Source organism: Mauremys mutica, chromosome 9, assembly GCF_020497125.1.
Source record: "Mauremys mutica isolate MM-2020 ecotype Southern chromosome 9, ASM2049712v1, whole genome shotgun sequence".
NCBI lineage: Eukaryota > Metazoa > Chordata > Testudines > Geoemydidae > Mauremys > Mauremys mutica.
The window spans coordinates 103833655-103861628 of record NC_059080.1 but is presented as its reverse complement, the minus strand read 5'-3'; the positions used below and the strand labels follow the sequence as shown (position 1 = coordinate 103861628).

Here is a 27974-nt window from a genome sequence, read left to right as displayed (position 1 = left end):
CTGTCAAAGTTGAGAAAAATCCAGACTCCAAAGGTATGTGTCAGAGGCCAGAGCAATAGGCTTGCACACTGAGTCCCCTGCGTCCATCTGTCCTTACTCACCATTCCTGATCCGCTGGCAGGGAACAACAGGACTGGAAAGCATTCTGAGGTTAGTTAACTAGTGCTTTGTTTTTCCAGGTTATAAAGGAGAATAACTGCCCTTGATGTCTCTAGAAATTATACAAGATGTTTACTTCTGGTGGAATTCTGCACCAAAAATTTAAAAATTCTGCGCACAATATTTTAAAATGCTGCATATTTTATTTGTCAAAATAACACAATATAATCACACCAGTTTCAATTATTTTGGTCATTTATTTCAAAATACCTGTCAGCAAGTATGTCTGTAATAATACAGACAACAAAAAGGATTCAGGAAATGTTTTTTGACAAATAGATTCCTTACTAGGCATATTGATACGAACTCTTGAGTAATAATTCATTTAAACGACAATACAGAACCGTATTTCCCACGCCCCTCAGAAGCAGAGCAAAGGCTTCGGGGAGTCGGGTAACAGAGGAGCTGAGGGGAGAGGGAAGTAAATTGCTGGGAAGGAGTCTGGGTGTGGGTGGGAAAAGTATGGAACAGGTTTTTTGGGGGGTGGGAAGGGATTGTTGGGGAACTGATCTCATGCAGACCCTGGCTGACCCCTAGCCTCTCCCATTCAGTCAGGCACATCTGCCCCGTCCCCATGTGTCTCTGCGTCCCCACCCAGCCACTCCCCTGTCGCTATGTAGCTCTGCACCCCCTCCCCATCGCCATGTCTCTGCGTCCCCACCCAGCGACTCCCCTATCCCTATGTAGCTCTGCACCCCCTCCCCATCACCATGTGTCTCTGCGTCCCCACCCAGCCTCCCCTGTCGCTATGTAGCTCTGCACCCCCTCCCCATCGCCATGTCTCTGCGTCCCCACCCAGCCACTCCCCTATCCCTGTGTAGCTCTGCACCCCCTCCCCATCGCCATGTCTCTGCGTCCCCACCCAGCCACTCCCCTATCCCTATGTAGCTCTGCACCCCCTCCCCATCCCCATGTGTCTCTGCATCCCCACCCAGCCTCCCCTGTCCCTATGTAGCTCTGCACCCCCTCCCCAACACCCTGTGTCTCTGCGTCCCCACCCAGCCACTCCCCTATCCCTGTGTAGCTCTGCACCCCCTCCCCATCACCATGTCTCTGCGTCCCCACCCAGCCACTCCCCTATCCCTATGTAGCTCTGCACCCCGTCCCCATGTGTCTCTGCGTCCCCACCCAGCCTCCCCTGTCGCTATGTAGCTCTGCAACCCCTCCCCATCCCCATGTGTCTCTGCACCTCCACTCCCATTCAGCCCCTGCCCCAGTCTGTCCTCCCACACTAGCCCTTGTGAGCCCCTGTCTGATGCCCCACCCCAGCCCCGCACGCTGTCTCCCCATAGCGCCTGGCCTGGCCTGGCCTGGCCTGACGAAGAAGGCAGGCGCTTTCTCTTCCCTCGCTGCAGCTGCAGCTTTGAGCTAGCACCACCGCGCCCTCTGGTGGGCAAAAGGCAGAACTGCAGAAGTTATTTTCTGCTGGGAGCTGCTGCTGTTCTTGCGCCATAGCGCCCTGTGGTGGGCCTTAGGCAGAACTGCAGCAACGTTTTGGCAGAAGCTTTTTTCTGCACCAAAAAAAATGGAAATCTGCAGGGCTCACTAATTGTACGCACGCACAGTAGCACAGAATTCCCCCAGGAGTAGGTATTGGACTTTGTTTGATGCCACTTTACACCTGAGGCTCTTACACCCCTTCATGAACATTGGTGGCATTAGTGAGGGGACTTTCCCTCTTACGAAGGGAGGTATCACTGCCCCATGATACATCTGTGGAAATGGACGCTTCACTACAGTCAAGATGATCCTCAGCTACCTAGTTCAGGGAGGCCAAAGAACTAACTGCTCAGGGCCCTGTATGTTGAGTGCCTCTCAAATGTAAAACTCAGTGTAATCAGTATTCTAAGATAGCATCCCCTAGAGAAAGATGGGAACATGGAAGAACCTTCTGTGGCTTGGGTCCCTGAGAGAAGTTGACAGCAGCTAAAAATAGGTTTTTGCCTTGAAGCTTTCATTGCCGAGAAACTAAGCTCCAGGATGAAGCAGCTCTTTTGAAGTGCAGTGGAGAATTCCATGTCAGAGATGTAAGAAGAGGTGATGCTGGCGGTGCAGATGTGTGAGCAGCGGCACAGAGTAGCTATGCTCCATAGCTCCATCTCTGCCCTGTTAATACAAATGTGTTCTTGAGAGTGGGAAGGAATGAGAGATCTTTTAATGTGGGATGACCATGTTGAGGCTTCTCCAGTAGGAAGCAGCGGAGGTGCTGAATTTTCTATCCTCCAGTGTGAACTGAATCTGGGAATGTGACGTAGTGAAAGGGGTTAATGATTCTATTCTCAAGTGATTGCTTCAAGGTCTGCTAAGTGCAGAAGCCTGTGACACAGTGCTGATGCCACAGTGATGTTCCAGTGGACAAGACCCTGGGTTGTGAGTCAGGAGAGCTATGTTGTGTCTCTAGCTCTGCCACAAACTCTGTGGGCTTGTCTGCACACAGTCTTGAACTGGTTTAGTTAAACCAGTGCAAACCCCCATGTGCACCTACCTTGGTTTAAAACTGCTACGCTCTGTTTAGCTTGCCCTGTGAATTTGCAATATAAAGTGTCCACAGACACAACTGCATTGGTTTAACCCTTGATACAGAGGCTATTCTGTTGTTATGGAACCTGGACACTGAGCTCTGAGCTCTGCATAGGAGAGGAGGCGTTTTAAATCACACCTTTAGTTAAACTGGTGCACCTGTGTGTGGAGACCAGGCCTCACATGGCCCTTGGCTAAACCATGTAACTTGCCTGCGCCTTAGTTCCCCTCTCTGTAGAACAGGGGTGACACTTCTCTCCATAGAGTGTTTTGAGATCTGTGGATAAACGGTGCCATACAAGTGGCAGTGCTGGCAACTTGAACCCAAAAAGTGCTTAATAGTATTAAACTGCACGTGTAACAGGGTGGCCTCCTGCTAAGGTCCAGGAAGCCTGGAGGCCACCCTGTTCAGTAGGCCCATCTTTGCCATAATTAGCTGCCTCCCAGCCTATGGTGCTGGACGAAGTGGTGTCAGATCACAGCCTGAAGCTTGGGCCTCATAAAAGGGAATAAAACACCGTTTAGTGGAGGAACCACAGGGAGCAACCTGGGCTCCTGTGGAAGGCCATGAAGCAGTGTCTGCAAGGACTCAGGGAAGTAGCCTGGATGTCAGCACCCTAATGCAGAGTATAGAAGACAGACAGGTAGCTCTGAGGGCTTGTCTCAGGGCTCTGAGACCATGAGAGGGACTCTGTGGAAGCCGCATGAAAGTCCAAGCTCCATCCCAGAAGAGAGAGACTTAAAGGGAGCCTGGAAGGTAGGTGGAGGAGGAATCCCTGGCCACAAGGGGGCGCATGGGAGCCAAGTGCCCCTGTTAGTGTGTTTGTGTGACATTACTAATAGCTTTAGGTACGCCAGTGACTGTGCTTTGGGATGCTCAGCGACAGATGATCCCACTCAGGCGGACAGGGGAGAGAGCGGAAAGGAATCCACAAAGAAGACAGACATCTTGGTTGAAGTGCTCTGGGTCATGGTGTTACAAAGCTATTTTTGGCTGTTGTAGAAGGTAAAAGAGAAATGTGGTTTTCATGCACCACATCAATCTAGGGGCTAATCACGTGCTCTGAAGAGGGGAAAAGAGCAGGCCGTGAATTGCCTGCTAATGAGTACAAATCCTGTCCCCATTGTAAACAAACGGTCATGAAATGTCACAGGTACTTGACAGTAGAACTGCTGTTTTGGCCTCAGCCCACATCTTTCCCTGTAAGAGACTTCTAAACTACGTCACAGTGCTGGCAACTTGAACCCGAGTGAAAGTGCTGCTGGATGCATGACAAGGTGCACAATGAATTTCAGACTGACAGACCGGCCGGAAGGACCATGTTGTGTGTGTCTTTTTTTAGCTAAGGAAGCAGAATTAAAGTAACACTGCGCCGATGTGCTGGCTCTGAGGCTGCTGAGAGCTGCAAAGATTGAGTGTCTGACAGGTGTATTCCTCCAGCTACTGTCTACCTGTGATACTAAGCAGGACCATTCTTCTGAAGACAAAAGAAGCTGTAAGATATTACAGCTCACTTCACAACCACTGTGTGGCAATTGCACCAGGACATGCCCTCGTGCTTGGCTTTTGTGGGAGAACATGCTGCTTATTTTAAGATGCTCTTTACTAACGAAGAGACATGAAAGCTGAACAAAGGGCACTTCCTCTGCAGTGATTTGCCTGTATCATTGATGGCCACAGGACAGGTGGCACTCCTGCTTCTTTAGAGCAAAATAATTTCACTGTGTGAGTGTTTCATTCATTCAGTAGCCAAGGGTATTTGCTGAATAATTTCTACAAATAAATCTTGCCTTGTAGACTGCCCATGAGCAGTTCTGCACCTGTATTCAACACCTGAAATTGAGGCTGTGCCAACTAGATGTACAGGTCATGTGCTATTGTTCCAGCTCCTTGATTTGAAGAGTGTAACTCCTGGAAACGGATTTCTGCAGCAGCTACTCACTTTGACAAGTTCCAGCTTCACTTCTACAAACGTACAGGTGGGCACGTGCATGCACACAATAAAAATTCACTCTTTCCACAAACATTCCTGCCAGTATCTGCAATCCCTACATTATTTACAGTAAATGAAGGCAGAAAAGGCGCAGATGTGGGCGGAGTGAATGCAATGAATAATTAATTATTCAGAGCTGTGTGCATTATTTACTCAGCTCCATTATACATCAGCTGTTGGCTTGGCACTGTACGCAGGAGGGGGCACAGCCGTGCCCAAGGATTTCCCATACCCTGCAGTCCAGACGCAGAGTGCTCCAAAGATTACAGGAGATAGTCCAGTCTCGTGTTTAATGTAATGCTGGTGTTGGGCTGGTATAACAGGCAGCTTTGAGCTCAGCAAACAAGCAATACATTTAAATCAACATTTTTCTTGCTTTATCTTTTTCTTCTACTGCTGGACCAAGTTGTCCCCTTCCTTCTTGCTGAGTACAACTGCCTTGTCCTGGTGACAGCTCAGATTTAGTTTCTCCCAGCAGGTGCCAGGCATGAGGTGATGCAAAGATGGATCCTAGGGTGAGAGTGAATGTACGAGGGGTGGGATGGTGCTAGATCACTGTCCCCATTGCTTTCATTTTTAAATAAATAAATATTCCTCCCGTGTGCGTGAAGTTAATCTGCTGCGTGTGAGCCATGCTGTGATGTACTGAATCAGCAGGGACAGTTCACAGCACTCCGGGAGCTCTATACCACTCCCCTCAAATTGTCACCGTGAGGGGTTGATTCTGAAGCCTGTTGCATCAGACATGTCCAGCTATTCTGGGACTGTGGATGGAGTAGGAGGGGGGGAAATTTGGCATTTCGCCCTACAGGAACACTTGTTTTTGTCTCAAATTGTGAGCAAGTGCACATCGCAAAGGTTCTGGTGGAAAAGAAGTTTCAAATTTTGACTTGAAACATTTTGTTTCAACATTTCTGGGCAAAACGTTTTGACATTCCCCAACTCGAAGTGTTTTGGTTTAGTGAACTGACTTGCCATGCAGTGTTTTGAGTCAGTTCAATACTAACCCCCACTTTTCCCAATAGTAGTGCATTGCCTCATGAGAGTTCTAGGTTAGGAACCTGATGGTACTATTTTCCCCTCAGCGCCAGGCTACCTGGTTCAACTACATCTCCTGTAATGTACCCCAAGACACGTAGCTCCCATGGTGTGCCATGCAGCTCGGTCAGAGGGTGCTCCACATTGCAGTATGGGAGTTGTAGTCCTCCAGTCAACAGAAGTGAATGGAAGTCAATTACTATCCCATGAGGCAACGTGTTGATAGGGAAACTCAGATTTATTTATTTAAACTGATTCAAAACTAAATGGTTGAACTGACCTGAAATAAAATGTCTTGATTTTCCTGATGGAAAACTGAAAATTTTTAGCAAAATCAAAATTCTCCTGCAGAAAAATTTTGATTTTGTGGGAAGTGCATTTTCTGTCATAATGACTTTCTGACAGAACATTCTAGAATGGCTCCGGAGCAGAGTCTGAACTTAGTTCTGCCTTCCCCAGTCCGGCCCCTGCCTGTATATGTGTTTTGGAAGCTCAGTTTGCAATTGCAGATGGTTTCTGAGGGAGAAGGGCCTGAACTGTCAGTTAAGGAGGTGGAAAAGCAGGAAGTGAGGGCATTAATGCTGCCAGGGAGTGGGCATTGGCAGCTGTCAGGGCAAGCTCCAGTTCCTATATATAAAAGCACCAGGTGTGAGAGGCTCGTCACACAAACCAGCAAAACAAAGTGCCTGGCAGGAATCTGTAATAAGCAGCAATATTTCTTTGCTCAAGGCACAATGTCCACCTAGCAATGGGACCCACCCCGTCCTCACCTTTTCCTTCCATATGCTAGATATAGCTACAAGCTTTTATGGCTCTTTCATTCTACCACTGGACAAACCTGGTAAATAGCAATAACATTAATATTGTACACTGCTCTAGTGCCTTCTAGGCTGAAGGATCTCAAAGCATTTGACAAACCCTGCAGTACTTGCTCCCATTGAAGTAAAGGAGTGAGGACGTTAAAATGTGGCCTTGTACGTGCCCAGCCTGGGGGAAGATATCAGCCAGCACGCCCCCTGCACAACTGTGGGGTAGAGAGCAAACTTTGGCCAATCATCTAAATGGACTGGCCTGCCCCAAAATAGCTGAAAGTGACAGGTGTTAGTACTGTGCTCATCTGTGTCCTTGGTGATGGCAGAGGGCGGGCAACTGCGTGGGGCAGCAAACACCTGGGGACTAGCTCTTCTTTCAGGGGCACCGACAGACCCATGCACATGTTCCCTGGCTCCAGGGCTGGCACCCTGAGCATTGTGTTTACCCAGGGCCTGGCCTGGATTCCACCTAGCAACACACAGACAAGCCTCTCACACCTGGTGCTTTTGTACATAGGAACTGGATCTTGCCCTGACAGCTGCCAGTACCCAATCCCTGGCACCCCTCTGGCCTATCTGTAATCAAAGGGGGAAGGAGAGGATTTCTGGCCATCATGACTCCATGGTGCAGTGAATAGAGCCCAGGAGCGAGAGGCAGGAGACCTGGCCTCTATTCCTGGCTCTGCCACTGACTCAGTGTGTGATACTGGCCAAGTCCCTTCATACCTCTGTGCCTGGGTTTCTCCACCTGGAGAATAGGGATAATAAGGCTTGCTAACTTCTCTTGAGTGCGCTGAGATCTGAAAGTATTATTTCTGTGTGCTGGCCATCCACCTATGGCTTGGTTCCGTGCTGTGTCCTGCTCTTCTGCCCTTTGTCTCAGGAGCTCTTCGGAGCGGACACTGCACCTTTTCTTGTGTTCTGACAGCACCTGACACAAGGGGCTGCTTCTACAATCTAACTAAGTAAATTCAACCCTGTACTATTACTAAGCAGTGGGTGTCATTTCTTACCATGCTGTAGCTAAACACTTACAACTTCTCCAGCGGTGTGACTGCTGCTGGGCACGAAGTCTGCCTGGGAAACAATCAAGACTTTGCTGAGCCCCTGAATAGGTCACAAATCTGCGACAACGCAGGACTCCTGTTATTTGTGCTGCATGCCAAGGTCACTGAACTCCAGAGCGGCAGGGGGGGCTAGAACTCGGATCCTCCTGCTCCAAAACCATAGGACTCTTCTGCATGAGCTGAGGAGAATTTCCTAACACTGCTGTTAATCTAGGGCCTGTGACACAAGGGTAGGCAGTTCTGTTTCCATGCCGCAGTGGGATGCGATGACACACACACAGCTTATTTTGCACTGGTGCAATCAGTGTGTCCCATACGCTTACAAGACATGCCTAGTGCCCAGGGAGCTGGCAGTTCTGTTTCCATGCAGCAGTGGGAGGTGGAGTTGGTTTGTTTTGCACTGGTGCAATCAACGTGTCCCATTTCCAAAGCACACTAAGGCCGAGGGGAGATGGAGATGCATTATCCCCCTTTTAGAAATGGGAAAACGGGATTAATGTGACTTGCTGAAGGTCACACAATGAATCAGTGGCAGAGTGAAGGGCTAGGAGCTAGAAACTCCTGGATTCTGTCCCTGATCTAATCCCTTGACCACACTGACAAAAACCTTCCTTGCTGCACCTGCCTTCCATGTTCCAGCCCCAGCAGAGAGCAGGGGGCAGTTCCTGTCTGCTGTGCAGGGGATAGCTGGAGTGTAGGCCCTTGGGGGCCCGGGTGGGCTCTCCTATTGAAGCACTTGATTTGCTTTTATGGGTCAGACAATGAATATTTCTCTCATCAAGCGGGGCAATAGGTGCCGTAGCTTCCTCTCAGCTGTTTCCTTGAGAGCAGGAAGGTTTCTCCTGCGTGTAGAAGCCTGATTGCTCCTACAAAAGGCTGAGATGAAGGAGCAGCCCCACTCCAAGGAACTGTGGCCAGTGGAGCAGGGGAACGCTCGGCCCCTCTCAGCTGTGGAGTGACTTGCCCTGTTCCTGGCTCCCATATGTTGAAATCCTCTTGCTGCTCTGGCTAATGCTTTAGATCAGGGGTCCCCAATGTGGTGCCCGCGGGCGCTGTGGCGCCTACCAGGGCATCCATGTGCACCCGCCTATTGGCCACCAGACAAGCAGACGCCAAAATGCCGCCGAGAAGTGGCAACGTCAAGAAGCGCTATTGCCGAAATCCCGCCCAATTTCAGTGGCATTTCAGCGGCGACGCCGCTTGATAATGCTCCTTCACGGTGGCATTTTGGTGGCGATGCCTCTCGACGTTGCCACTTCATGGCGGCATTTCGGCAGCTGCTTGTCTGGCGGCCACGGTCCTCGGCGACTAGTCGTCCGGCGCCCACCCCATGGAAAAGGTTGGGGACCACTGCTATAGAGCCAGCTCCTGCCAGGGGCTGGGTGCCCCGTTCCCATGGACTTGAAGAAAAAGAGCCCCCAGAGCAGCATGGAGGAGGTGCCATCACGGGCTTTGTGCAGCTTTCTGGGGCTCGGTCAGGTACTACAGTGCCAGGTGTGAGATAGAAACCCAGACAGAGAAACAGGGCCCTCAGCCCCCGGGCAGGAGCAGCCCTGAGCTGAGACGAGCTCGCTCTGTGCTGGCCTGTGGCCAGGCAGGTAGCAGCCAAGAGCCCCAGCTGCAGCAGGTCGCTGGTGCTCGGCGCTGTACAGCCAGCCCCCGCCCCCCAGAGCCTCCAAGCCGAGCACCGGACACGGGACAGCGGGTGGGGGCCACGGGCCCTGGCACGGCCTGGCCACGGGGGGCGCGTGTCTGTCCCGGACCGGGCCCGGGACGCGGCGCCTCTCGCGGCTTCCCCGCTAGGGGCGTGTGGCCCGGCTGGGAGCGGAGCCGGCTGCGCCCTGCCCCGGCCATGCCCCGGCCATGCCCCGGGCGGCTGCTCGGCGGGCTCCGGCCAGCGACGGGGCTGCGATGGGAGCCGCCGCCGGGAGCTGGGGGCACCTGGCCGCCTGCCTGGCCCGGGACAGAGCCTGCGCCTCCGCCGCGCTGGGGGGCCTGGCCGCGCTGCTCTGGATGGCGGCCCACGGGCTGTGAGTGCGCCCGGCCCCGCGCCCCTCTGCCCCGACTCGGGCCTGCCCGGCCCCGCGCCCCTCTCCCGCGCCCCTCCGCCCGGCCCCGCGCCCCTCTGCCCCGCCTCGGGCCTGCCCGGCCCCGCGCCCCTCTCCCCCGCCTCGGGCCTGCCCGGCCCCGCGCCCCTCCGCCCGGCCTCGGGTCTCCCCGGCCCCGCGCCCCTCTCCCGCGCCCCTCCGCCCGGCCCCGCGCCCGGCCTCGGGTCTGCCCGGCGCCGCGCCCCTCTGCCCCGCCTCGGGCCTGCCCGGCCCCGCGCCCCTCTCCCCGCCTCGGGTCTGCCCGGCGCCGCGCCCCTCTGCCCGCCCTGCCTGCCGGCCCCGCGCCCCTCGGGCCCGCCCGGCCCCGCGCCCCTCTCCCGCCTCGGCCTGCCCGGCCCCGCGCCCCTCTCCCCGCCTCGGGTGCCGGCCCCGCGCCCTCTCCCCCCGCCCGCCCGCGCCCCTCTTCCCCGCCTCGGGACTGCCCGGCCCCGCCCCTCTCCCCCGCCCGGCCCCGCGCCCCTCTCCCCGGCCTCGGGCCTGCCCAGCCCCGCGCCCCTCTGCCTGGCCTCGGGTCTGCTTGGCTCCATGCCCCTCTGCCTGGCCTCGGGTCTGCTTGGCTCCGTGCTCCTCCGTCCCCCGCCCGCGCCCCTCTCTCTGGCCTCGGGTCTGCCCAGCCTCGGGCCCCCCTCTCCCCTGCCTGCGCCCCTCTCCCCCGGTTCGGGCCCTCTGCCCTGCGTCCCTCTCCCCCGCCTCGGGTCTGCCCGGCCCCGCACCCCTCTCCCTGGCCTCGGGTCTGCCCGGCCTTGGGCCCCCTCTGCCCTGCACCCCTTTCCCCAGCCTCGGGTCTGCTCCCCCCCCCGCACCCCTCTGCCTCACGTCCCTCTGCCCTGCCTGTGCCCCTCTCCCCGGCCTCGGGTCTGCCCCGCGCCCCTCTCCCCAGCCCCCACACCCCTCTCCCTGTCCCTCCCCCACGCCCTTCTGCTGAGGATAGAGTGAGCAGACAGCAAGTGTGAAAAATCGGGACGGGGATGGGGGAGGGTAATAGGAGCCTATATAAGAAAAAGACCCCAAAATCGGGACTGTCCCTATAAAATCGGGACATCTGGTCACCCTAGGGGAGGAGTTTCAGGCTGGCCTGAAGTTGCAGTGTCCATAATGACCCCACGGAGCTCAGACGATAGGTGGGGGCCTCGGGCTCTCCAGGCCCCTGGCTCGCCCCATGTGAAAGCCTGGGGGGGCGTTCCGGGTGCTCAGAGAGCCGTTACCTGTAGGGTCGGCTGCTCTGCAAGCTGCGCTCCAGGGAAAGGGGAACAATAAACCTCCCCCCACCGGCTGCACAGCCTGGAGCTCCCAGGTGCTGCAGGCAGCTCTGCCCTGTAGCTGCCACCCGTGGCCCCAAGCCCATTCCCCAGTGTGTCAGCACCCAGCCTGCGCCCGCTGGTCTCCCTCCTGGGCCTGGTGACCGATGGCGACGGTTACAGCTGGGGAGGAGCTCAACAAAGCAGCGGTGCCATCCGCTCCAGAGCCTCTCCTGCCCTCCCTTCGGGGCGAGGCTGGCACGGAGATGGCACTGGCTGCTCCGCTGCGTGGGTGCAGGGAGTTCCCTGGGGCTGCCTCGGGGGCTGGCTGGGAAGGGGATGCTCAGGACAGCCTGAGACGGGGGAACGCACAGCCTGGGACTGAGTGGGGGCTCAGTGTCACTGGGACAGGGCCTCCAGCAAGGACGAGTGATCTGGGGGACCCCTCTGGGGTGCTTTGAAGGGGCCCGATGCCCAGAGGTGGGTGCTCAGCACCATCTGGAATTCACCCCTCCCCTGAGGTGTGTTGAGTTTGCTCTGCCGCGGCTCATCACGGCTGAGCCCTGGCCCCCACGTGGGGGGCTGCGGCCCAGGGAGGGGAAGTGAGCGGCCCTGGCCACCCCGGCACAGACCTAGTGCTAGGGCCACTGGCTGTGTGGTTACCGGAGCAGCCCTGGGGCAAGGCAGAGAGCACCCCGGGCCGGGGGGCCTGGCGTTGCTCGTTAGTAGCATGTCCTGCGACCCCACTGAAGGGGCAAGCTCTGACTGACTCCCCCACGTACTGGGGTGTCCTGGGGGACCCTGGGCACCGGTAAGTAGCTCAGCCTGTGCCTCATCCTAGCCGATAAAGCTGGACTGAGAACCCCAGCCCCTGGGTGACAGGGCAGCGCTCCCCTGCTCTGATCCCTCTCCCTCGGTCCCTCCCAGGCTGGTCCGTGCCCGCTGCAGGAGGAAGGACTGGCAGGAGGTGTCGGTGCTCTGCATCATTTACAGCTTTGTGGGCAGCATGTGCAACACGATCGGGGCACTCCTCGCCCAGCAGCTCGCCATCCAGGTACGCGGGAGACGTCCGGCCTGCCCCCGCGGAGGCCTGCAGATCCTGGAGGTTGGGCATGGGGCAGCCCCCAGCCCAGCCCCTGCGGCCAGTGCAGGACGTTGGCTAGGGCTTTGGCCATGGGCACAGGTGGTGGCGCTCCCATCCCAGCCCCAAACCCCTCAGCCCTGGCCAGGCACAGCTGGCCCTGCAGTCCCTGGGTGCCGTGCCCGAGGGCTGGAGGGGGCGGGTTCCCGGGCTGAGTTCTGTCCCTTTGTTCCACCAGATGCCACGGTCCCCCCACCATGAGACCCCGCCCCACCTCCCCTGAGGTAACCGCAATCCCAGGAGGCCAGCACAGATCCAAATGAAGCTCCGATCCTTGGCAGCCCCCCGCCATGCAGGCAGCCAACTCTGACACAAGGCCCCCCCTTCGCCCCAGCCACGGCTGCCTCAGGGTCCCCCTGCTGAGGAGGGGACTCCGGGGTGAGGATAACGCAGACTCGGCCCAGCTGCCTTTCCCTTGTAAACTGCGCTGGGGGCCGTGTGTGTTTCCCTGCCCTGCCCAGCCCAGCCAGGCCTGGCCCCACAGAGACACCTCTGGGGGGGGACGGTGGCAGGGAGTGGGGCAGTACCTGGGCAAGGGTCCCTGCCCCACGAAAAAGGGGGCCTCAGTCCCCCACTGATGATATGGCTCTTTAAGCCTCGGTGCTACTCTGCTGCACCTTCTTCCCCTTGACCCGGAGCAGTGGTTCCGGGGCAGGCGTCTCCCTGGCTGAGTCACTGGAGCCTGGAGGCAGGGGTAGGGTGAGGCTCACACTCCCCACCCTGTTTGTCTTGTTCCTCGGGGCTGACAGAGTAACAGCTGCTTCCCCGGTGGAGTCATGAACAGCCAGAGCCGGTCTGGGAGGGCCCTGGGCCCAGCCTCCCTCACTGCCGGTGTCTCCTCAGCGCAGGGCGATTGGTCACTCCCAGCATTCATGGCTGGCGCTCGGGGTATGTCCGCACTGCAGGCAGACGCCCGCGGCTGGCCCGGGCCGGCCGACTCAGGCTCTGGCTACGGGGCTGTAGAATTGCGGGGTCCATGTTCGGGCTCAGGGACCCCCCCCCCCTTGCAGGGTCCGAGGGCTTGTGCTGGAGACTGAACATCTACCCTGCAGTTAAACAGCCCCTTAGCCCCAGTCTGTTGGCCGTGGGTGTGCAATTGCTGTGTAGACGTACCCCCAGAGGCCGCGATAGCTGCATTAGAAAGAGACACAAGGAGACACCCAGTCCTTGTCCTTCCCAGACAGACCATCCCAGTGTATCTGGCCTGGGGAGATGCCGTTCGTTCTGTGAGCACGCTGAGTTCTGCCCCTCTGGCTCAGCCAGCAGCCCCTTCCCCGAGTGCATGGGGCAGGCGGGATGGGGGGACCCAGGACTGCTGTTGCCTTTAGTTCGGCCCGAATCGGCGGGGCTGTGTGGGCCGTTGCTCTGGTTTAACCAGTGGTGGGATTCTCAAACCCAGTTAGTGAAAACGTGCGCGATGTTCTCGTCTCCCACATGGGGGCGCCGCAGGCCCTGCCTTGTGCGCACAATTCCCAGAGCTGGGCGTGCAGATGGGCTGTGTGTGTGGACACACGGACCCCCCGCGGCTGCAGGGGAAGGAGGCACGTCAGAGCTGGAGCGGCTGTGCCTTGACCTGCCCGGAAAGGGGGCTGCACGCCGTGTGCTTCCTGAGCTGAGTGCGAATGTGAGAAACGGGCGAGCACGGCAGGCCAGCCCCATTGCTGAGGCGGGAGAACACCTCGGGGCGCTGCCCTGCAGGGCAGTTATCCCCCTCCCCCAGCCCACTCCCAGTCCCTGGGCTGTTGCTCAGAATGGAACGGCCCCTGTAGGTTTTCACAGCCGGGCTTGCTGGGGCAGGCGGGCCCTGTGTTACACATCCGGCGCTGTCTGTGCCTGAGCACGGGGATGCTTGGAGCAGCGCTGCCACCAGCCACTGGGGCAGAGGGTTCAGAAGCTGTTTGAAAAAATTCCTTTTGTGCTTAAATTCTCCAGGCAGGTTCCTGGGGCCGGGACGAGTCCCTGACCCCGTCTGACACGGCTGCGGGAGTTCATCTCGCTGGTAGTTCTTGGGGTGGTGCAGGGCACTCTGGGGGGCGTTGGACCAGACTCTGGTGTGCTGTGGCCAAGAGGCTGTCTGCAGCGGGGGCTGAGAAGCCGGATACTCTGCGCTTCACTGGCTTAGCTGGAGTAAAATCTGAACTCTGTGTCATGCCCCTGCCTGGCCTGGGAGCTTTGGAGCCCACTGGGGTGACGTTCGGCACCAGGGGCTGTCGGCCAGGCTGGGAGTGACAGAACTCCAAGCACCGTAGCTCAGGAGAGCCACCACAGCCGTGAGCAGGTCACCATGCCAGGCCTTCGTCCACCCCTTACAGTCAGCTGCTGGCTCTCCCCGGGGCGCCGGGTGTCGGCTACACGGGCAGGGTTTAGTTCAGCTCCAGAGCCTGCTGCGGGAGCTGTCTGCCCCGTTGCTCTGCCATGGCCCATGAGGAGGCTACAGATGCTGTTGGTCTGGGGGAGGCCCAGGGAGCGCTGGGGTCACCCGGAGGCTGCCACAGAGATCTGTGCTGAGAGCTGGGGACCGGAAGTGGGGACCCATCTGCTCTTTCCCGGCTCTGACACCTGCTGGCTATGTGACCTGGGCCAAGGCTGTTCACCTCTCCGTGCCAGGGCCATGCACAGAAGGAGGCTGATATCGTCCTCTCAGGGCTGTTGAGAGACTGGTCCTCACCGTCCATAAAGCATTTCCCCATCCTGTGATCATGGCTCTGAGCCGATTGGTCTCTCTGCAGGTCTTCACAGGGGCGTACATGGCTGCTGTGGACATCATTCACTTCCTGCTGACTCTCTTTCCTGTCTGTGCGTCCGACCCCAGACCCGCACCAGGTACGTGCCTGGCGGGTCACCCTGTCCTGAATGGCGGGGGCGGGGCAGGGTGGAACCCCAGGGGATAACCTGGCCCCTCCCAAGACTAGATGCATACAGGTGTGCTGGGGGGGCCAGCAATGCGTTCCAGGCCACACCGAGGGCTGGGGAGATGAGTGGTGAGAAGCATGTGGCTGGGAGGGGGATTTCGGGAGGGGCCTGTCTTGGAAGGCTGGATGCTGAGGGGGTGGGGGCTGGGCAGGGGTTTGGGGGTGGAGGCTGGTCTTGGAAGGGGGCTGGGCGATGGGGGGTGGAGGCTGGGCTCAGGGAGGCTGGTTGCTGGGGGGTGGAGGGAGAGGGCTGGGTGCTGCCTAGGAGCGGGGATTGGCAGGGCTAATAGGGGGCTGGGAGATAGTCAGGGTGGCGCCCCCACTCCCAGCGCAGCCAGTGACCCGGGGGCAGGCGAGCTCTTGGGGGACGAGGATCCCGTTTTGGGGAGATGTTCTCCAGCAGCAGAGGCCGGTGCTGCCGAGGACCCGGTCTCTACGCTGAGCTTTCGGCTGGCGCTTGCAGTGCGGGGCCGGTTCCCCGACAGGCTCTCGCTGTGTCTCCCGGCTGAGACTCTGTGTCCTGCACAGCTCCGCCCGGCAGGAGGAAGAGGAGGAGGAGACAGGTGAGGAGCAGCCTCCTTGCACTCGCTCTGCCCCTGTGCACGGGCCCTGGCTGGTACGTCCTGGCGATGGCCACCTCATCCTCCCCCGAGGAGTTCCACGGCGCCCAGAGGAGACTGCTGGGGACGGCGCTTCAGGTAACGCAGCTCCCGCTGCCTGTGTCCCTCTGGGCTGGCAGGGATCCAGCCAGGGCAAAGCTCCCAGTAGTGCACCCCCTCGCTGAGCCTGCTGGGGCCGGGGGGAGCCTGCCTGAGGGAGCCCCGGCCAGGAGCTGCGTCGGGGCACCGGCCCTGGGGAGTGGTTTCACCCGCTGAAGTTAGAGGCCATTAGGCTCACAGACATCAGAGCTGCGAAAGTCCCCGCGGCCTCTGGCATGTGCCCAGCCAGTCTGGGGCCGTCCCCTCCCAGGGCTGCCCGGGGTTTCTCCAGCTCGCTTTGAAAGGACTTGGGGGCCTGTGGTTCTGCCATTTTGCTCCTTGTCCTGTATTCTCCGTCCATTCCCCTGGCTTGGTGCCCTCCCCCTGCTCCCCTCGCAGCCGCTCCTAGGGATGCGCCCCGCAGAGGCCTGCGGGTGTCTGGATGGCTGGGCCCCACGCTGGGATCTGCTCACACTCACCAGTTACCTTCCCAAAGGGCTTTGCAGACACTAACTCACCGGGGACGTGACTTGCCCAGGAGCTCCCAGTGAGTCAGTGGTGGAGCCGGGATTCCTCCGGGGACAGTTACTGCAGGAGCCCTGCTGGGTTTACCCTCGCTCCCCTCCGTGGGCTGGACAGCTTGGCAGTGTGGGGCCATGCTGGGCAAATACGCCGCTGCTCAGACGTGACCCGTGAGCTCAGCTTGTACCCAGCACTGCTCAGTGCTTTGGTATAAGGAGCTCTGGTGTGCGGGGGCCAAGGCGGTGTGGGCGAGCCCTGAGCAGAGGGCCTGCCAGGAGCCAGTGCAGAGCCCTGGGGCCCTCTGTGCAGGTGAGGAGCAGGGCTGCCAAGTCCCCGCCTTCATTCCCCAGCACTGTCTCATCCTGTTCCCTGCTCCCCGGTGCGGGGCAGCCCCACGGCCCCCACCCTCTGCGAGGGGCAGCCCCACGGCCCCCTCCCTCCGCGAGGGGCAGCCCCACGGCCCCCACTGCCTGCGGGATGCAGCCCCGGGCCCTCACCCTCCATGAGGGGCAGTCCTTGGCCCCCATGCCCTCTGAGGGGCAGCCCCCAGCCCGTGCCCCCCAGCCCACCGTGGCACTTTTATTCTCACCACTGACAGTGAAAATTCCACCAGAGAAACGTGATCCCTAAGAGATGCGGCCCCACTCTTGCGGCCGCTGGGTTCGTTAGGAAGGCCCCAGCGAGGGACTGGGGCTGTCCCTGTTTAAACCCAGATGGAGCCTGGCAATTGGGAGCCGGCCTGGCAGGGAACAGAGCCCAAAGGCTGCGGCTGGACGGAGAGGGACTGGGATCCCGGGGCAGATTGCTAGCACCCGGCACCACTCGCCAGGGCTGGGTTCCAGCAGCTCTGCTTGAGCTCAGCCAGAGGTTCTGGGTGCAGGAATGGCCGCGGGAGGGTCTCTGCCCTGGGCTCTCCGGGCGGCCAGGCAGGGTGATCACCGTGGACTCTCTGAAGCCCCTTTGCTTTAGTGTGTTCATGTTACTCTGTAGCCCAGGTGACCCTGGCGGCCGGGGCAGGGGGGGGCTCTGCCAGGCCGGGGGGCTTGTCTGCGCTAGAAGGAACGGGCTGTGCCAGCGCGTCGCGTTCAGACGCTCATGGGGACAGGGCCAGTCGCGCGGCCGTGCGTGTCGGCTGGCTGGGCGCCGGACGGGCCCATCGGATTTTCTGTCTCTAGCCCCCGTCATTCTGGGAAGCGACGCTGCTCTCATGAGCTACCGAAGGGCGAAGCTGTGGGGCTCCGGAGGGCCCCTAGCGACGCAGGGGCAGGTGTGTCCCATTGTGCACAGCGGACACTAGGCCTGGCATTCCCAGGCTGCCTGGTGGCCCCAGAGCCCCGGCCCTCGAGGGCGGGTGCCGTGGTGGGTCCAGCAGTCGCGGGAAGGCAGGTGCTGTGCGGGATCTGACAGCGTGTCCGGGCGGATTCACACATGGGGGCGACACGCAGTGCCTGGCGGGCCCCTCTGGCGCGCAGCGGGGGGGGCCCTGGTGGCTCCCAGTGGCTCAGGATTTCTCATCCTCCCGTCCCGCAGGAGAATACGGAAGTGCTGGGCTTTGCTCTGGGGATGCTCGCTGCGCTCGTCGCCTTCACGGCCAGGATCCCTGCGCTGTCTGGAGCGGTAAGGGGGCTGGCCGGAGCTCGGTAACGCCGAGCCGCTGCCCTGCTGGGAGCCCTGCATAGGGTGGGGGCCCTGGTGGCCGTGCAGTGCACGTGGCTCCGTGGCCTGGGGACAGCATGGATGCACAGCCTGCGAGCTAGCTCCAAACAGGTGTGTCGCCCCAGCCACGGCGCAGGGCTGCAGCCATGGGCCTCTTGCCCTGGTGCAACAGGGCCCTGGGCCAGTGTAGATGTGGGTCTTGTGGCCCCTCCCGGCACGCTGGGGCATGGCACGGTCTCCTGGACAGCCGCTCCCCGAGTGCCCATGTGCCAGGGTGAGTCCCACCCTGTCTTCCCCCTGCCCGGGCCTCCCTTCCCAGCCTGCCACCATCTCCTCAGCGCTCACGCCTGCCCTGGGGCAGTCGCCCGACGCTTCACGAGGCCCAGGGATTCTTATCCCGCACCCTGTCCTCCCCTGCTCCCCCAGTCTGTCTGTCTGCTCCGACCTGTTGTGTCCATGGGCCTGCTCGGGTGGGGGTGTTTGCAGGCTCAGGGCTGGGCCGTGGTCCCTGCTGCTGCCTGGCAGGCCTCGCTCTCCCTAACCCAGGGTTTGTTCTGCCCCTGCTGCAACAGCAACAAGATCCGGGATCGACCGGGCTGCTCCCTTGGGGAACCAGAGCGAGGGGTTTACATGTGCCCTTTGCCTTGGGCTCAGATCCCAGGTCAATAAGGCCCGTGGGGACGCGGAGCGTGGCAGCAGGGTGGTGGCATAGAAGGAGGCAGTGCACCTGACCCCGGTGTCTGCGTGTTTGCACAGAGAATGGTATTGGGCTGTTCCCGTCTCGCTGCAGAGGCAGATACCTGTGGCCCGGGCGGCAGGGAAGGCCGGGCCAGCAGATGGCAGCTCCCGGCCTGCAGACAGCTATGGGCAGTCGCTGTGCTTCCACTGCTGAGTGCACTGCGCTGTATCTGCTGCAGGGTGCTGCCCGGCGAAGCAGGGACTGGCCCTGCTGCCATGGGTGCCCCACAGGGCGGGGGAACAGCTCGCGCTGATTCAGGGAGCCATTCTGACCTTCCCCTGCTTTCTGCAGTGCAGAGGGAGGCTGTCTCCAGTGACCCAGCACTGGGCCAGCATCTCCTCGGCCCTGGCCAGCGTCCTGTATGCAGCAGCCATTGTGACTCACGACCAGCGGCCCGCGTACTTTGTGAGAGCCATGCCCTGGCTCCTGCTCTCCCTGGGCTCTGCTGCGCTCGACGTGGCTGTATCCTTCCTCCCCCGGCTCCACGGGCTGGCATGGTGGGTTTGGCATGGCGGCCGAGGGACTGAGCACCCCTCAGCTCCAGGGCACGACGCAGGCTGCAGCGGTTAGGCCCCTGGGTCTGATGGGCTCGGTAGTGTGGGCTGGGCATTGTCCCTGAGCCAGTGCTGTTTAGTTCCCTTCCAGGCAGCCATGTTGTGGGGCCGGTGTTACCCTGAGACGCCGTCACTTCCTTAACCCTGGGAGCTCAGATCGCCTGTCTGTCCTGCTTGATGAAAAGCCAGATGAGCCAGCGGCTGGGCCTTGTGGCTGAGGCAACAGAGACCCCGGCTGCGTGGGCGCTGCTGGCACAGGCAGAGGAGGAGGAGGAGCCGAAGGGAACGGAAGAGGAAAAGGTTTCTCCTCCTGTCTCGGGGTTCTCCCCTGCCCTGCACTGGGTGCTGCCACTCGCCCTGCACGGGGCGACGGCCGGGGGCAGGGTCCCACCCCCGGTGCCTTGCCCAGGCGCCAGGCCCTTGCAGGGACGGCTGTGCCCGCTGCAGAGCTCGCTCCTGTGCTGCCCACAGGCAGTTGGGAGCCTGCTGAGGTTTTTGTGCCCCTTGGGTTTGACATTGGCCCTTGTACTCCAGCATCCTGCTACGACGCTGCCCGGGACGCAGCCTGATCCGGGGCCCTGCTCTCCTCTGTGCAGAGCTGGCTCCCGGCTCCTTCCTCCCACCCCCTTTGGGGGGCTGCACAGCCCACGCTGACAGCCCCTTGAGGGTCTCCCCCGCGCCTGCTCCCCACCACCCTTCCTCTCCCTCTGCCCTGCGGCCCAGGAGCCCCCCGCTGCTCTGGTTCTTCGTGGCGCCGGCAGTGACGCTCTGCTAGTTGTACAGAGCCGCAGTGGGAGGGAGGGAGGGAGGGAGGGACGGGCCGTTGCCCCGGCCTCCATTGAAGAGCTCAGCCCTGCCGTTCCCAGTGCATGTTGGGATTTGCTTGCTCACTGCCCCCCCTCTCTCTAAGGCCCCCAACTGGCTGCCGCTGAGCATGTTCCCAGCGCCCAAGTCGCTCCACGAGGGGGCTGCCGTCGGCCGCTGCCTGGATCTCACCATCGAGCAGGTGCAGCAGGTGAGGCAGGAGAACAGCTGGGGCGCTGGGTGGGCTAACAGCAGCACAGAGCTGAGCTGCGGGGGGAAGGGAGGCTGGCCAGGATCGCAGCGGGCTGCGGGGCCAGCCAGTGAGAGAAGCTGAGCCGGGCTCTGTGTGTGCACACGCCCGTTCTGGGGTGACTGGGGGCTCATCGGTCTGCAGCTTTGGGGAGCCCTGCCCCCGTAAGCAGTGAGGTCTGCCACCCAACCCTCTGCCCCCCGTGTTCTCCCCACACAGGCCTCTCCTCCAGGGGTTTCTGGTCCTCCTGCTGTGCCCCTTGATTGTACATTGGTAAATCCTGCTCCCTGCTACGTCCAGGCTGGCCATGGTGCAGTGAGGCTGCCGGGAGATGGACAGATGAGTGCTGCCGACCCCGCTCTGCCGGAGCCCCCTGCCTGCCCTCCAGTCCAGGTCATCCACGCCAAGCTCTCCCCCTCCAGCTCCTCGTACGTCTCCTCCATTAGCTCCGAGCTCGAGGTAGGTGGCTACCGCTGGTCATCTGCACTGGATCCTGCGCTAACCCCAGCCTCTTGCCTTGAACTCGGCCTGCTCTGCCTTCACTGGTGCACGGAGCACAGAGTCCGCCAGGTCAGGGACCATCCCACCCAGGTGTGTGTGCGGCTGCAGGCCGAGTCCCCAGAGCATCCTGGCGAATTGGCACGTGATAGGGTCCAGTCACAAGAAGGCAGCTCCCCCCCCCCACACAGACACCCCCTCCAGGGCTGCGGGAGGGCCCTTCTCCATCTCTGCCTCGCTGACTGCCGAGGGCCGGGCCGGAGGGCCAGGGCAGTTCCCACTCAGGCAAAGTGCTGCTTGCCATTAGCAGGAGCTAGCAGGGCGGATGTGGACTGAAACGGAGCTCAGCATGTAGCTACTGCTTCGTAGGCAGGGCTGGGTGCGTCACCCCGTATTAAACTCGGCCTCGTCTCCCAGGAGAAGACCCTGGTTTCAGTTGCTTCAACCTTTGCCAAACTGTCACTGTCTGAGCTGAAAGTCCCAGGCTGGGGGCTGCCTCAGGCTGAATTGTATTTTGAAGATTTCACCCAAGATGGTTCGGCTGGTTCCAAGAACGGGGCTGGGAAAATATGTTGTTTGGGCCAGGTTAAAAACTCGGGCAACCTTTTCTTTCAAAAGTTCTAACCGATGCGCAGTTCTGGGGAAATGCCAGCTCCTCCTGGGCCTGCTTTGCTCCTCCTCAGTAGGAGATTTGTGCATCGACTCAGCTGCTGCCGTCAAACTGCGAGATGTTTCATAGAAACTCTGCAAAGCCTGTCACGGTCGTTGGGGCGATTTCTGTCCTGAGCTACGTGCATGCAGCTTGCCCTGGAGCAGTGCCGGCCCTCTGAAGGGAGAATTAGGCCCACAGTGTTAGGATCCCAAGAGCTGGACAACCTGCGTGCACGAGGGAGGGCGGGGAGCAAATGTTGGACTATTTTATGTAGTTCTAAAAATGGGACCATTCTGTTCCAGAACGTAAATGGGAATGCTGAGCTTTCCTGTGCCATTGTTACAAGCCGCCAGCCCCCTGGGCTCTGGGGCTCTCCCCTCCTGTGGAAACGGGGCAGTGTTTGCTCCTTGAGAGACGGGCAGTGTTTGCTCCGTGCTGGCCTGGTTTCAGAGCGATTCCTGTCTGATGCTGGCGTTTCTTACCATGTCCCTGGCGTTTCAGCAGGCGTCTCTGTGGGAACAAATGGGTTTATGGCAGGAGATCGCAGCAGGTCAAAGCCCCTTCTGCCTTGCACGGGACCAGCACAGTTACCATATGGACGGGGACAAACAAAGACACATTTTGATTCTATAAAGTTTGTTTTGTTTCATTTCTGGGTTTTTTAAACACCTGCACTTGGTAACTGGTTCCAGTAGGAGCCGCACTGCACACTAGAAAGAATCTCTTCGGGTGATTGGGGTGAGGTGGCTGGTTTGTGCTCCATTTCCATAGGCTGAACGCGGTTTGACAGTCACTGTGTTTGAGCCCAAAGTGGCTGCAATACTCTTGGTGGCTAGGGGCAGTATTTCCAAGTTACAGCCCTGGCTGGAGCGTGTGGCTAGTTGACAGACCCATGCAGCCTTTGCTGGCGTTCTGCGCCCTTGCACATCCCACACTGAAACGGCTCCTGCGTTTGTTTGGCCAGACTGGATTGTGTTTCTGTGGCAGTGTCTCACACACCTTGTGAAATCGTGTTTTCCTTGCAGTCGTTCTTACCCCTGGCTCACTTTGCACATTCACTCACCCGCTCTCTTTGCCTTTATTTCGAAAATAAGAAGTCCCCATATTTCTCTGCTCACTGCAGCTTTCCTGCTCTCAAAAGCTGCTTGTGAATGTGCCCATGTGGCAATCTCCACCTTGGCTAGGTGCCCGAGCGAGGCATCAAGAGAAGGGATGTGGGCTGGGCTGCTGGGTCAGGGCTGCTCTGGTCCAACTCTTTTCTTGAGCTTTGGTTTTCTTCTGCAGCAAAAGTATTGAGTATCTCTTAAACTCAGAACAGGTGTGGAGAACTCTCACTTTGCTTTGCGCTGGGCCCGCGCGGGGGAGGCCGGGACCAGCACTCCAGGGACACCCATGTCTGCCAAGCTTCTTTCACTTTAAATCCATGAATCATTACAACTGAAGTCTCTTGGTTTAGATGCATGAGACATCACAAGCCCCAGAAAGAGGCCAGATTGCAGGGCAGGAAATAATCACTCATAAATTAAAGAAACATCATGTGCTTGCTTTGTCCTTAGTGCAGTCCCAGGGAGAGATTCTGCTCTCAGGCCCGCTAGTGTAAATCTGAAGGGACTCCACTGGCCCTTAGCGGAGCTACTCTGGATTTACACTGTTGCACAAGAGTAGTGTCTCCCCCATGATCTCCAGCCCAGTGTCGTTTTTAGGTCACAGAACTAGCTGAGGTCAAAGAGGAGAGAAGTCGTCTAATCTCCCCTGAAGGAAGTTACCCCACCTCCAAACTGGCTTTCACTGACTGGAGATAAAGTAACAATGATGATAAACTCCAAACGGCCCTGGACTCCAGAAAGCCATATCCCCCTGGGCTGGCACGTATCAGCCAGGTGGGGAGGAGAGGGGCGTCCAGCTCTGTAGTGCTGGGAGCAGCTGGTGTGAATCGCTTGGTCAGTCCCCTCCCCCCACTCTCACAGCTGGCGGAGGGGTCAAGCAGGGCTTGCGCTGTCCGTCCCCCCAGGACAGATCTGGGGGCGCAGGCCGTGTGGAGTGAGCTTGAGCCCCCTGCTGGTAGGCAGCGTGGGCAGGCAGGTGCCCCCTCACAATGAGCAGAGGCAGAAAGGGAGTTCACACTGACCTGTGGGATCCCAGGTCCCGTATGTGCCACATCGAGCCATAGGAGTTGTGGGTGGAGCTTGAGGACTGAATATTGCCACTTTTCTCCCTGTTCTGCCCTCTGAGGGTGATCCCTGCTGCCTTGTGGGAAGCCACGTGGGTCCGCAGTGCGGTGAGTGACCTGGGTGTGTGGGCTGTTAGTGCACTTTATCACGGCTACCCCGTGTCTCCCCCAGTGCAGACCCGCTCTGTGTGACAAGGGAGGCGCATTGAGTTGCTCTGCCTAAGTGCTGGAGGAGTTTGTATTTGTCACTAAAGCACCAGGAGGGCTCGGTACACCTGGGCCATTCAGGGTGGGCATGAATTGGCATCTAGTGCCATCACACAGCATTGCCTCAAGCCCTTTCTGAAGCAATGGCTTTAAATGGTGGACTTCAATCCATCAGCTGGGTGGGCCTGTAGATCCACTGGCTAGTTATACAAGGGGCTAAAGAGGTAAATACTGCCTGGAATCCAGTGGGCCTCGTTCTGCACAGGTGTGGGTACAATGCAGAAAACGTTCCTGACTCCAGAATGGCTGAAAGACCTTCTGTTGATGTCTGCAGGTATTTCCAAGGTCAGTAATACTGAGCCGGAACTGTGTTGACCAGTCAGATGGCCTGTGTGGCACAAGAGTGTACCCTGATTACCTGCCGGGAGTGCCAGGAAAACTCCCAGGGGATGAGCAGCTGGTTCTGGACCACTCACTATCGTTATCTCTTGACAATAGGTTAGGTTCAGAGTGACAAACTGTTACTCATCGGGCCTCAGAGCTGCACTGGAGAGAGCGCCGGCCGTGTACTTCTGGCAATGGCACAGACAGTGCATTGAGCCTCATACTGAGCTCTTCTCAACAGCAAGATCCATTGTTCCTTGAAGTAAAAGTTGGCTGAGGTTTCTCAGGTTAGCAGCGCTCGATAGTCACCTTAGTTGAGATCAGTCTCTGGTTATTAACTGAGCAGTAATGGCCAGAGCTGGTTAAAAAACCACTGAGAGTTTCTGGAGAGTTTTCACCCTGCTGGAATCCAACGGGCGGCTTTTCCTTTCATTCCGCATTTCTTCATGAAAATGTTTGATTTCAAAAATGTTCTTTCTCAGTTTGTTTCCCCCTTTTCCCTCTTTTTTTTTTTCATTTTCCCGCTTGCAGTGGGAGGGGGAAGGAGAAAAGGAGGGAATGAAAAACCTACCCCAAAAAGGTTTCCATGTGGAGTTTTGTTGAAAATTTTTTTAAAATGAGAATTTTGTGACAATTTCTATTTTCAGATGAAGTTTGAATTCAGATGTTTTCCCCCCCTGTAAAGCTGGCCTGAGCAGCTCCCGTGTGGCCAGTCTGCATCCAGTGGAGCGCAAACCCCACTTCTGCAGGAGCTCTGGTGCTACAGACCTGCCTTGTCCCTGTAACCCGAAATCCTTTCTCTTCGCAGTGGGACTTCGGAGACATGAATATTCAGTGGAACAGAAACGGCACCGAGGCACCGAACCTCCAGCCCGGCAGCAGCTCAGTGCTGAACGCAGGGTTCGGGTTCGACGTGAACGCCCTCAAACAAACCGCAGCTGCGCTGAGACTGTGTGATAATGACGCCCCCTGGGCAGAGAAATCATAGCAGGGAACTCGAAAAACCAGCAGAAGAAAGATCCTCTGTAGAAGACCCCTGGAAGGTCCAGGTTACAGCAGTACTGTGGGACAGACCCAGGGGTGCCCCTCGTTTGCACAGGGCAGGGAGTAGATGCAGATGTAGCTCAAATCTCACCCGTGTACTTCCCTGATCCTGCTGCAGCTTTGTGCAGGGCGGCTGCTTCTGCACTGGGTTGGAGCAACCTGAAGGCCACGCAAACAAACTCTGTCTGCAAACAGCCCCAAGGAGCTGAAAACACAGCTGGGGCTCGGAATGGCCTGGGGTGTCTTGGCCATGGCCCCGTTCCTCTGGCCGCATGCACTGGGGGTGGGGAATGGCAGAAGAGCCCCATGGTCAGCGTTCCTTTGCCAGAGACTCACCGTGACGCTGGGGCAGCCCACCCCAGGCCCTGTTAAAATGGGGGGGCTTACAGTGAGTGCACCTCACCAGGGATGCTGCTGTGTCTGCACTAATCAGGACTGAACCGTGCCCATTGCCCAGTGAGTATAACTGACCTCGGGGTGGGGGGGCAGTTTCCCCGCCCTGGCACCGTTGGGTTGGCCGCAGCCCTGCTCCCCGAGCTGCAGGGATGCACGTCTCACAAGCGCCCCTGCTGTGGCTGTGCGCTTCCTCTGAGCCGGGCCCCGTTGGTGCCGGAGGGGGAATGTGCCCTGACAGGACAGTAACAGGAGCACGTCCGTCTCCCTGGCCAGAGCCGGGACTTCAGAGCTGCCAGTCCCAGGAGAAATTCAGAGGAGAAACAAGGTGCCGGTGTTTGACCGCGAGGGTAGCTGACCGGCCTCGCAGTGCTTCTCCATTACTTCCAGAGCGGGCTTCTGGCAGCTCTCCTCAGGTTCAGCCCCACCACTTGGACTGACAGTGGGGAGCCCTACGGCCTGGCCTGGGCATCTGCGTGAGGCTCCTCTCAAACAGCGGCTTCAGACTCAGCAGCCCGCGTCCTGGCTGGCGTGAGCAGGGGAAGCACAGGCTGCCGGCGCTAATGGTGTGTGTGGCCCCAGGCCTCCCTTTATCTGCTTGTAACTGGCCGGATTCTGACCAGATGGTTTGCTGGTGTGGCTGGCCAGGCAGAGTGACGCTGGCTCACGCCCGCTCCTGGCATGCTGGAGCGCTGCTGTTCCTGCGATACCTGCACGAGGGCGGTTGCTGACCCAGCTGTGTCAGCTGGGCGGGGGTCACACTCCCGCTGCCGCAGCTGTGCTGGCTTCGGCCTGGGCAGGGCAGTCCGGGAGCCCTTGGAAAGAGCTGCAGGGGGAAGCAGGGTTGGAATCCCCCTTTCCTTGGCCAGTCGGGGTGCTCTGTCACCTCGGGGGCCCCCCGCATGCTCCGGGCTCTTGGTATCACAGTGCCCCCACACGCAGATCACTGGTGTCTGAAACTGCTTGGTCGAGCCGCAGGCCCCCTTTCCTCTGCATCTTTTCGAGCCGCTCCTAGCGCAGCGCAGCGAAGCTGCTGGGAGTGGGATCGCAGCCGGCCAGCGGGATGCTCCCCAGGGATAGCTGCGAGGGCTGAACGTCAGAGGGAGTGGGGTGCGGGCGCTGTTGTGACCCGAGAGGATGGTGTGAAAAACTGGCAGCAGCGGCTGTGTGTGCTGCGTGCGGCGAGGCGGGGGTGCAGCTGGGAGATGGGAGGTCCCGCACTGCAGCAAACAGCAGGATGGTGTGTCCCGCCCTGTGGGAACGTGGAGCCAGCTCTGCTAGAGGGCAGGAGCTCTGGGAAGGGGTGCTGGGGCAGGGGGGAATGCTGGGCTCGCTTTGGCTGGAGGGAGCAGGCCCAGGCAGGTGTGGGTGGGAAAGGCTTTCCTTTTCCGTCATGCTATTGGGTCTTAGAGCAGCACCTATAGACCCCAGCGTCCCTCTCAGCTCCGCTCTGTTCCCCTGGCAAAGCTGGAACCCCTCTGCTCTGCACCGCCGCCCACAGCCAGCCATGCCCTGAGCCCAGGCTCGGGGCTTGTTGAGCACTAGGCCAGATGAGCTACAGCAAACGGGAGGGTGGCCTTGCTGTGCGTTCCTAGGACACTGAGCTGCCCTCACCCCTGGCTTCTGGGAACGCAGCACAGGCGAGAAGACGACATCTGCCGAGAGCGTCTGGCATTCTGTCGCTCCCGCTCTGATCTCGCAGCCCCCAGCCTGGCTGGCGCTGCCCCCATCCAGGTAGGTGACCCATCTGGCAGCTGCCTAGGGCAGCGAACGCACAGCAATTGTTCAGGGAGCGAGTGGCTGTGACCTGCGCTGGGTCAGACGCTCCCTTGGCCCAGAACAGCAAAACATTCCCGAGCCGGCGCTGATAAGAAACCTCCACATTAATATTTCTAATGGCTGGAGATTAATTGCCTGGTAGTAAAGCTCAGAAATCCAGACAATGCAAAGACTGGAAACCCAGGGGAAAGGAAATTCTTCTGCTGTATTGCCTTTTCCTATTCAGATAATGCACAATAAAATATGAGCGTGCAAGTCTGCGCCTGGGGAGGGCTGCCTCAGTCGTGTCCGAAGCAGATATGCCAGGAGAAACCCTGGAGCAAGTGATCTCACATGTTGTGCAAGGGGGCAGACGGGCTCTGCTGCCTTCAGGGGGGTATGTAGTGAGCAGTCATATTCATGATACTTTGCACGTCCCTGGTGTCTTCTCACCGAGAATCTCAAAGCACCAGGCACACGTGAACTGCTTGCGCTGCAGAACACTGCCAGGATGTAGGCAGGTCTTTGGCCCAGCGGGAGATGGGCAAAGAGAGGTGCCTTGGAAGACTCTGGTGCAGAGCCCAGATCCCGTGTCTCGCAGGCACATATCCTGTTACCGTGCGGCCTCCAGCTCATACACGGTGGGGACAGGGAAG

General features: G+C 59.0%; 1 protein-coding gene across 4 annotated transcripts; it reads left to right on the top strand.

Moving 5' to 3' along the window:
- Window positions 1–9513: 9513 nt before the first annotated feature.
- On the top strand, window positions 9514–27594 carry TMEM44 (transmembrane protein 44). 4 transcript variants are annotated; one of them, XM_045029397.1, is made up of 10 exons: window positions 9514–9620; window positions 11864–11990; window positions 14807–14900; window positions 15518–15687; window positions 17740–17826; window positions 18896–19066; window positions 19315–19458; window positions 20069–20173; window positions 20513–20671; window positions 24932–27594. In XM_045029397.1, exons 1-10 carry the CDS (start codon window positions 9604–9606, stop codon window positions 25109–25111), a joined length of 1254 nt encoding a protein of 417 aa, XP_044885332.1. In that variant the 5' UTR covers window positions 9514–9603; the 3' UTR covers window positions 25112–27594. The 4 variants fall into 4 exon arrangements, with proteins under 4 accessions (XP_044885332.1, XP_044885331.1, XP_044885334.1 ...); XM_045029396.1 differs by having other exon boundaries at window positions 20432–20671; XM_045029399.1 differs by lacking the exon at window positions 24932–27594 and adding an exon at window positions 24771–24881 and having other exon boundaries at window positions 20432–20671.
- The last annotated feature ends 380 nt before the right edge of the window (window positions 27595–27974 follow it).